The following is a 10727-nucleotide window of genomic DNA, read 5'->3' on the forward strand; positions in this document are numbered from 1 at the left end:
TATCTCCCAGGAATTTTGACTAGGGAGAAAGAGAGAGAGAGAGAAAAAGAGAAAATCCTGGGATATACCATGTTTCATAAGCCAAGTTATCAGTAAGCGATAAGGGATAAATTATTGTGACATAGGAGGTGTCTCCAACAAGAGCTCTGGATTTACTCATCCTCTCTAGAAAGGGTTCCAGCGATATCATGATGATGGCAAGGCAGCAGGAGAGATCTATGAGCAATAAGATCTGATCAAATTCCAGAGCCACTCCAAGGTCAGAAACACAAATGTTCTTTTCTATTGAGTGTGAATGTCAGTGTACATGAGATAAGAATTAAAAGATACAATATACCAGAAAAAAATAAAACAAAAAACTCCTGTAACTTACTTATAGGAACAAAAAAATAACCAATATAGATATTTTAATTATTAATAGCAGATATTTCTATGGTTAGAAATAGAGAAATAAATAAAGAAATTATCTTTACTATGGGAATCAAGAAAAACCCACATGTGTGGGAGTGAGATGCAGAGTTCTTGACCTTTAAAAAATAATTTTATCTTTCTGAGAATGAAAATGACAGTGAGCAACTAAAGCGAAATGGAACAAAGCTATAAGTATATGCAACTTGTTCTGCAGTCTTGTATGAAAATTGGTAAAGTCTGCTCACTTGAGCAATGATGAAATAATTATCTATATTTAATAAGTTGTGCTTAAATATGCTTTGTTTGGAATTCTTGCTAAATTTTCACATTATATTTTAATTCCTTTGTTCTAGACTGTCTGCTGGTACAGATATAAAATTTTGATTACCTCACAATTTTAAATCCTTAGAGAATAACAATTTATTAGATGGTATGTATAAAAATGTTCTTTCCAAGAACTGTCATAGTATTCTGAAATGCAACTAGCTTTGAACTCAGATCATATCAGTTTTTCCAGTAAATTCTAGATCTTTGTTCTAGCAAAATCAGTGCCACAGATTAGTTAACCATTCTTTTTAGCTTCTACATAGCTATGCAACTATATAAGAACATAAGAACCATATTTTTTATTTACATCCTCAACTCAGCAATTTTGTCCCAGAAAAATTCTTGACCTCTAAATTTGCTGTTTATCATGTAATGTGCAAGGACACTGGTAGACTATGTCAAGGGAAAATTCTGAAAAATAAAATTTAATGATTCTAATACTTAATCTCTTCAATTAATTACCACTTTTCTGAATGAAATAAAATTTCAATTATAAGAGAATGAACTTTGAATAATAATTCCCAGATGACCACAGGAATAACCTCAACATTACTAATTTAAATATATGAGAATACAAATGCTAAATGATGTGCTACTTCACCTAGATTACAAATTATCTAAATTTTAAAGATTATTAAAAATGTATTTTCATAGGGAAATTGAGGAGGATGAGTTATTTTGTATGTGCAGGCTGATGCTTACCTGGTACACAGTGGTACAGACCATCCATTTGCTAAGATGTTTCCAAATCATTTGGTATAGTGCTGCTGCCTCAGCATCTAGGATCCCTACCTGGGGATCTACCCAACTTCTACATGATCCAGCAACATTCAGAGCAAGGTTTCCTGGACATTGTTCCAAGGCTGTGGTCTGTGTCATTTCTGACTGTTAATTATTTACATATCATCCTGTTGCACTTGTGCATACGTAACAACAAAGCAAGAAAATAGTCTTTTCTTTGAGATAGGAAAGTCAGTGAAATGATTATGAGACAGAACAATGGGGCCCTAGAACAGCTCTTTCCCTAGGTCCCCAGAAATAACCAGAACATCAGATCAGAAGGCATCAGACGATGAGAAGGAGAATGTTCTGTGAAACAAGTTTATTTGTCTGATAGTTTCAATACACAGTTCCTTTTCAATCTGTTTTTGGTTCTGGTAGGGTAGCTGTCCCCTTATTCACATGAACTTTACCACAAGTCCCTTACTTTTTGGTAAATTTGGAAGAAGCCTGTTAATCCAAATCTTCCATGTTCACTAATGCAGCTGTCTTCTCACAAATCCAAGAAATTTCAGCACTGCAGCGGGAAATGTAAGTATGTCCTTTGTGAAAATAGGCACATCCTTTGGATCCATTGATCTGGGCATATTCTATAGTACTAAATCTGAAAATTAATTCAGAATTAATTATACATTTAAAAATTAATTTATACATCAAATATTTGGAATTCGACCACAATTAAAGTATTCTTCATTACTAAATATCTGAATGCTGAGAGACTTCTGCTTCCACAACCCAACAAAGTGCCTGAAGCTGGCAGATGTGAGTTCTTTATTTCAAGTTAATTATATCTCCAGGTAGAATTATTTAAGAGGGATACTTCAATTCTGGGTTGAGACTTTGTATTCTCTCCATTAACATGATAGAAACTACCCAATTCAGATTATATTGGTAGAAGTACTGTTTTCTTTCTTTTAGAACTTTATGAAGAAAAAAATCACCTTTCAGGTAAAAAGTTGTTACATTTTACTATACTCGAGCATAATTTTGTATATATTTATGTATATGTGGAGTGTGAAGAGAGAACAAGACAAAGTTAGGAGAGAAATAAATGTGGTCCTAGTAGAAGTCCCTAGGTCTTCTGCTGAGGAATCGGTGATAACTTAAATAATGTAATTAGAAAATTATGCTCTTCATGTCGGCCTGCGGTCCGGAGAGACCCGGGTTCGGTTCCCGCTAAGGGCATGTACTTCGGTTGCAGTTTGTCCCCGGCCCTGGTTGGTCGTGCGGGTGGCAGCCACTCGATGTGTCCCTTCACGTCGATGTTTCTCTCTCTCTCTCTCCCTCCCACTCTATCTGTACAAAAAAATGGAAAAATATCCTCGGGTGAGGATAAAAAAAAAAAAAAATTATGCTCTTCAGGTCTAAATCTGTGTGCCCCAAATTGTTTTTTTTCCCCAAATCTGCATTGCAGATTATATATATATATATGTATGTATATATATATATATATATATATACACACACACACACACACACACATATATACATATATACATATATATACACACACACATATATATATATATATATATTGCTTCTGGGCTGAGCTCACTAAACCTTATTCTGAGTATATGTACTTGCTCAGACTGGCCTTGACTCAGCAGAAATGGCGATGTGATGCTGAAGTTTCATCGCACTACCCTGAGAATGACACACTGGTTTATGGGGCAGCTCAGTCTCCAGGAGTCAGTGTTCACGGGCTCTGAAACTTGCTCTGGGGGCCGCGTCCTCCATACTTTAGTTAGGAGTGAAAGGAGGGGCTAGGGATGATTAAAACTCTTTTGGGAGGAGGGACACATCTTCTTAAATTCCAAAATGGAAACAGCTGAACTTGCACAGTGTCAGGGTGCTACTTCTGTGAACCCTCAGTCTATCTTCGGATTAATTTTTAATCATTTCATGCCCAATATTGCTGCATTTGCGAAGAGCAACTGTCATTTTTTGGTTGTGTTTATTACTTTACATGTGCTTTTTCCATTATTATCGATGTGAAACCAGATTAGTCAATTTAATATGACAAGTAGTGGTGATCAGGGAGTGAGAGGATTGGAGTTGAGTAGACAAGTCCAGGACAAAACTTGGGAAATGAACAAAGATCAAGTGAATCCAGGGAGAAAAGTATAACCATATTGTTTGTTATCAAAAGAAGTTTTTGAGTCACAATCAAAGCACAGTATCTTTGACAGAAAATGAACAATTATAATTTGGTTTAAGGAATCTCTGACAACAGGCATTATTAAAGAGTGAAATAGGCCCTGACCATTTTGCTCAGTGGTTAGAGCGTTGGTTTGTGGACCAATGAGCTGCGGGTTTGATTCCAGTCAAGGGCAGGTATGGTTGCAGTTTGTCCTGGCCCTGGTTGGAGGGCAACCAGTCAATGTGTCTCTCTCCCATCAATGTTTCTCTCTCTCTTTCTTTCTCCCTCCCACTCTATCTGAAGATAAATAAAAAAATATCCTCAGGTGAGGATTAAAACAAAAAAAAGAGTGAAATAGGAGTTGAATAGATTAGTAACTTGATGGGGGTCGGGAAGTGAAAACACCTACTATACCCAAAAGATGCTAATGCTTTTAAATTTCATCTAATACACAAATATAATGTTATATTAAAAATAAAAATATAATTGTATAATTTGAACATAGTTGGGATGAGGGGTGTTCCTTAAAATATTTGGTTTTGTTGTCAGTCGCTAAAAGAATTTTGCAAAACCATGTGCCCTTGACATACTTTTAAGTTGACATCTATTTTTTTATATCTTTAAATCATGGCCAAAAATGCAACTTTTAGAATATTATATATTCTATAAATACTTTAAATATTTTATCAAAACTGTGACGCGTTTCATGTGAATTCATGAAAAACATTTGCCATATAGTTTAATTGGCAAGTCTCCATCATAAAAATTAATTGTTTAACTAATCAACCATTCTAGATTCAGGTTTTGTTAGAAAATAGCTGACAATTGTTCAGTTTAAATGTGTGTTAATGTATGTTCTTATAATAAACATGACCCTTCTGCATTGTGAGCATTGGAGAGCCAGGGTGGCTGAGAGGCTGAGCCCATGACCACAAGTCAGTCCTGATTTGGCCACTGATGAGCTGTGGCCATGAGCAAGTTATTTAATCTCTCTGTGACATGCTTTTCATCTATACAATGAGACTAGAACAGTGTTTTAATCATAGGGCTAATATTTATAAAGTATTTTGAACATAGTATTATTTGTGTTAAAGAAAGAAATTTAAACTAATAGGTGAGGTTCAATGTCTTGACATATTTGTCATACACGTGAAGGAAGGTGGTCCTCCTTCAGTGTTTGTTACAAGCTCTCTTTTCTTCACAGGTTGTACTTTTATTCGTATCTAGATTTATACTTCTTACAATTAACTTTTTTGAGGTACCATTAATGAATAATGTATAGTTATTATTATAATTTGATATCTGTATATACTATAGTGTTCTCACCACCAAAATTAAAAAATAGGCAGAGGATCTGCATATACATTTCTTCAAGGAAGATATACAGAGGGCCAACATGCAAATGACAAGATGTTCAACATCACTAATTATTATGGAAATGCAAACCAGAACATTTGTCTTCTCAGTATTCCATTTCTTAGGGTTCTTAATGTGGATTTTTTCCAAATAGAGACTTACAAGGATGGAGAGGGAATAGAGCCATCTTCCCATAGCCAACTTCTGCCGGACAAATCCCATGATAACCCCAACCAGAAGAAAGAAAACTCAAGTAATGGTTGTGACTTCAGAAAATCCTGAGAGAGAGAAAAGGAAAAAATGTTGTGTGAGAACCACATGTCCATTTGCAGAAGTAAGAGAGATGGGAACATACATTAAACTCATTGATTAATTCTCCTTCAAAATGCACTGAATTCCTATTGTGTGGATCAGAAATTCCATTTTTTTACTGCACATTACATGGATAATTTCTCTCATCAGGGAAGGAAATTCAGACCTTTTCTTCTAAGCTGTCTATCTTCACCAAGGTGGAGTTCCTGTCCATGCAGTTTTTTCTACTGTTAATCCAGGTTTTCTCTTCATGTGTTGCAAAATAATAGCAGCTGTCTTGGTGCCATTGCCACATCTTCGGACAAGGATTACATTTGTGGTCTGAAAAAGAAATTGTACCCAAATGTACAAGCTAAACAACTTTTGAGTGATTGAGGAAGGTTTTGGAAACTGAATTATTTAATTTGGTAATAGGGTTTGAGAGCCAGCACCCTGAAAACATACTGCTTTAGGAGCCTTTGAAAATGAAGTCACTCCAATTATGGGTTGGGACCATGGTGATTAAAATGATCTTTTCAGGGCTCAGTCTTCTGGCCTTAGAATTATCAATTATATTTTAAACTTCTTATAACAGCAGGACCCCTTAAAAATAGTCCATAAAGTGAGAGGCTGAAGTATCCAGATTGATATGATTCCATGATGCTTCTCCAAATTTGCCTCTGTGTTTTCAAAAATATTAAATAAAAATAAATAAATAAATTTATATCTTTCTTTGTCTTCTGTAAAATTAGTGCAACATCATAGCGGTCATTGTATAGCATAACTCACATTCCCAGAGGTGGTGAACATAATCAACCCAAGCAGGGACGACAGAGTTGATCTAACGAGTCAGCAGTCCTGATTACCTGAAGTGTGAATGATTAGCTCTTGACAGAGTTTGATGGCCATTTGTCTCTGCTTCTTCAATAGATTGGAGATCTGTAATTTGAGCAATTCTTCCTCCATAGGAAAGTTCATGTCCTTGCTCAGTTGCTGGGATAAATTATCTTGCTGTTGGTGGATGGTTTTCTGAAGTTGACTCAATTTTTCTGAATCTGAGTTAATTTCATTAGAGGTCTGCAAAACTCCAAGACATAACAGTAAACAAGTTCAAACATCCTCTCATTATCATGATAGCCGTAGATAATTCTCTGAATGCAGAAATATTTCTTACATTGTTTAACATTTATCAATAGTTCCTAATAATGGAGGTATCACAGAAGAAACACACTTGATGCCTATTTAAAATTGCTTAAAGCTTATCCTTATAACTTTGTTTATATTTTAATTATTATTGTGCTTGTATTAAAATAATGAATTAATAATTACATATCTCTGACATTTCATTTAAGTCAGTGACAGACATTTTGACATTCATTTGGTGGAAATTTTGTCTTTTTTCTGTTTGGAGTTGGTTCTTGTAATTGTTGTGATAGGAACAGTAACCTCTGGGCAGCAGGAATCTCAAAGTATGATCTGTAGATCACTTACATCAGACTCACTTAGGGTATTTGTCTTTTGTTTGTTTTTATCCTCACCCAAGGACATTTTTGGATTTATCCTCAGATAGGGTGGGAGGGGGAGAGAAGGAAAGAGAGAGACATCAAGTGGCTGCCACCCACATGACCCCAACCGGGGCTAGGGACAAACTGCAACCAAGTTATGTGCCCTTAGCGGGAATTGAACCTGGGACTCTCTGGTCCGCAGGCTGATGCTCTAACTGCTGAGCTAAACCAGCCAGGGCTGTTTGTTTGTTTTTTTAAAAAAGATTTTAATGTGATGCTTGATCATTTCTGATACTAGAGCCATAAAAATCTTCAATTTAAATAGGTACTTTAGATGATTCACTAGCAGAATAAATTTAAGAACCAGTGCACTCAAAGCACTGCACTTTAGTGGAAAAAAACATTTGTCCTTCTATGGAAAACCAATGAATACATATTGCATCTTCATTTTTTAAAACAGACATCAGCGTAGAAGACTAACTGCTAATCTTCATAATGATTAGCTACTGGATATTTGTTACTGCTGATAGAACATTATATTTCTTTTCAAAAGAGAAAATTACATCATTAGCTTCTATTTATATATCCAAATAGGTATATCTAAATCCTAATTATCCACATATAATTTTACACATATAAAAAGAAATGAGAGTAGCAGAAGAAATGTTGGTACCATTCAGCAAATAAACTTTCTTGACTGCAAATCTCCTGGAATTGAATACTGTGCTCACTCACTACTCTGTACATCACAAATTTAACAATATCCTACCAGGTGAGTATTCTCGGGATGTTTTTGCACTTGTTAGTTCAGGATGCCCTATCCTGTTCAGCCCTGACTGCCCGATGATGGGTCAGAATAAAGAGAACAGTCTTTTTTCACTATTGTGCTTGAGAATGGAGCTTCCATTGTTGGAGGTGGCTCAACTTTCTATCTAGTAGCTAAGGTATATCAGGTAACTCTTCCTCCTTGTTTGTATCTCTGTTCATTTATACAGTCAGGCTTTTTCTGCTGCTTAGAAGTTTCTCGACTCTAGAAAGGTCTTGGGTGAGCAGATTAGCCAGTCTTGTAGAAAGTCTTAGGTAAATAAAATGGCATGTTCTCCCTCGAATCCACTCTCCTTGGCTTTCTGTTTCTCACCATCTGGATAATAAGTTTTTCTGTACAGAAGGGAGGGTCCTTATTCCAACCAATAACTGGAAAACTAAAAGTTGGCTTCATAGTTCAGTCTAGTTTATCAAGAGAAAGCAATCGATTTAGGGTAACATCTTCATAATAAGAATTTCCTTGTTGGTTTACCTTGGAGACAGGGAGAATGAGAGAGAGAGTAAATATTATTTTAATACTTTCTGAGTCTTCATGATGTAGCACTTATCATATAATCCAATCTAAATTTACACAGTTTACCAAATGTGTTTCCTAATTATCTTTGTTGGGTTTGATGTAAGTATACTTACACATAATCCCCAAGGTCACCAGCCCAATCAGCAGCAACAAACAGAGGGATAGCAGACTCAGGGCTGTCCAACGCCATGTGTGGGATAGAGCTGGATGCCATGAAGAAAGCCAACAGAGGGATGAGCAAACAGAACTCCCTGTGGTTTACATGTGGTTGTTTATTTACCCCACATAGGAAGCTTCCTAAGCTTCTCTAAGGCCCCTATCTAGAGAAATACTAAAACAGTATTCTGTGGTCTTCTGTGAGGTCCCCATCACCAGTGCTTCTCCCTTTCTTCCTTTTTTCTTTTTTTACTCTTATTTCCTTTAAGAGGAAGTGCCTTCTCAGTTTTCGGTTTTTGTTTTACATCATAACACACCTTTCTTCTCCAACTTTACTGAATTCATGAATAAGACATTGTGGAAAGGGGTTCTCTGGATGATTCTAACAATAGAAGAGATCCCAAGTTTTTTAAATTAAAAACCTCTGCAAGACAAGAGTTATTGTGGATTTTGTTTTTTACCTATTACTCATTTTATTTGTCACCTAGTAGATAATGAATGAATACGTAATCTAACTTACAAATCACAGAAAAGGCCAGAAAGCCAGTAGATAACTTTTTGAAATTTAACATTCCATATACAGAGTGGGGCAAAAATAGGTTTACAGTTATTCACATGGAAAATAATACCATATTTAATAAATAATTAAACAAGCATAAATTGTGTTTTGTGTACTCACAACTGTAAACCTACTTTTGCCCCCACCCTGTGTATATCACAAATGGTTCTCTTATTTACTTCCTATTCCTTAATTCAAGATCTGATGGCATCCAGCCCAGTATTTCAGAATGATTAATGTACTCTCCAGGTGCACTATCACACATAGCACATGTACTACTCTTTCTTTCTCAAGGATTAGAGTTAAATTTTTCTAAAAAATAATGTGTAGCCATCTTTACTAGGCACACTTACAGTTTATTCTCATTCTCCTTTTGTATTTCACCCCCTCTCAAACCACACACACACACTTAAACTAAAAATAACTCTGAAGAAAAGAACATAGTTTATACATTTTACATCATTCAGGACAACAACCTGAACTGTCAACTAATGTGTTTGAGGGTGAGGGATGTAACCTGATATATTAAATTGGATTCCTGACCACAAAGACTGCCATTTCTTCCCACTGGATACAAGAGAGAGAGTGAAAGGTGAGAACTAAGTCTGGACTCCACCACATAACAGTTGTATGAACTTGGTTAAATCATTTACTTTTTTTAGCCTCAGTTTTCTTAATACTTTGGAAAAAGCACTGACATTATTTCATTTACTTCACAATTATATTTTAATAATGATATGATGCACTGTCTATAAAATACTAAAAATATCCCATTGTTATTGATTCAACACTGCTAATTTTACTGGGAATTTCAACTCCCTAATTTTTTTGAAATACTATAAAACAGAAACTATCTCTTGTCTATTTCTGACATCCTCCAATTTTCCTTTTCAGTTATTTATATCTGTGAAAAGTAAGTTTTCCTCTACCTTCTCTATTTTAGAACCCTCCAATGTGCCTTCGAAAAGAATATTCCTCTGGCCTGTCTCACAAGGTATAAATAGCAAGGACTACATTTATAAAAAGAAACCTCTTAGTCCCCAAACTCTGGCTTGTCTAATCAACATTTTCACTTTAACACAGGGCTTCATGAAATATACTGATATCTCACCATTTTTTCTCAATATTGGAAACACTCATTCTACTAATACATTCCACAAACTCCATTTTGAAGCTTCAGCAGCACCACTCTTTAGCATAGGCATCAAAACTAGCACCTCAAAGCCCTGAACACCTGCCCACCCCCTGAGGTCGTGTCTTGCTTTCTCTGAATCCTTACCTTTTTTCCTGAGGTTATTTCTATCCCGGTTATTTCCTTCTCCGACGGAATTCTGAAGTGTGAGTGTCGCGTAGGTCACTTCTTCAGACATAGCTGAAGAAGCACTACTATGAATTGTGTAATTAATGTTTCACTATCTTCAGGCCTGAAACAAGATGTTCTTTTCAAGGCTGGGAGCTTTTAATATAGACACTCAACTGACCCAAGACACATCCCACTGCCATCTATGTAAGGACAGAATGACAGTTTTTCTGCAGAGAAAGTGAGGGAAGTCAAATATTCTCCTTAGAAATCAGTGTATTGTAGATTTCACACTGCTCTCTCATTTCTGTTTCTTGCTATGAAGCAAAGAAGAGGTACTTCGAGTCAGTGAAAGGCTGCTGGTTTCATGCAGGAAATCCCAAGATTCTCAATGTTTTGATAAAGGATCAGGTTGTCCTCTTTCCACATGTTAAAGGTCAGCTATTTCTGCAGGACAGGGATGGGAACAAATATCCAATGAGCTGCAGAAAGGCAATGTAATAATAATAACAATTCAGTAACGTTTTGTATGATCTCTAAATACATAAATGTACATACAT

The 10727-nt window shown here is 35.8% G+C and overlaps 1 protein-coding gene across 2 annotated transcripts; it reads right to left on the reverse strand.

The window, feature by feature from the left end:
- Positions 1-1971: 1971 nt before the first annotated feature.
- Positions 1972-10237, reverse strand: CLEC12B (C-type lectin domain family 12 member B). Of its 2 annotated transcripts, XM_036253084.1 has the most exons (7): positions 10147-10237; positions 8491-8496; positions 8266-8355; positions 6172-6390; positions 5493-5647; positions 5177-5292; positions 1972-2122 (listed from the first exon to the last, which is right to left on the reverse strand). In XM_036253084.1, the coding sequence occupies exons 1-7, from the start codon at positions 10235-10237 to the stop codon at positions 1972-1974; spliced, it is 828 nt and encodes a 275-aa protein (XP_036108977.1). The 2 variants fall into 2 exon arrangements, with proteins under 2 accessions (XP_036108977.1, XP_036108976.1); XM_036253083.1 differs by lacking the exon at positions 8491-8496 and having other exon boundaries at positions 8266-8364.
- Between the last annotated feature and the right edge of the window lie 490 nt (positions 10238-10727).

The sequence above is a fragment of the Molossus molossus genome, unplaced genomic scaffold (genome assembly GCF_014108415.1).
Source record: "Molossus molossus isolate mMolMol1 unplaced genomic scaffold, mMolMol1.p scaffold_m16_p_10, whole genome shotgun sequence".
In the NCBI taxonomy this organism is placed as follows: domain Eukaryota; kingdom Metazoa; phylum Chordata; class Mammalia; order Chiroptera; family Molossidae; genus Molossus; species Molossus molossus.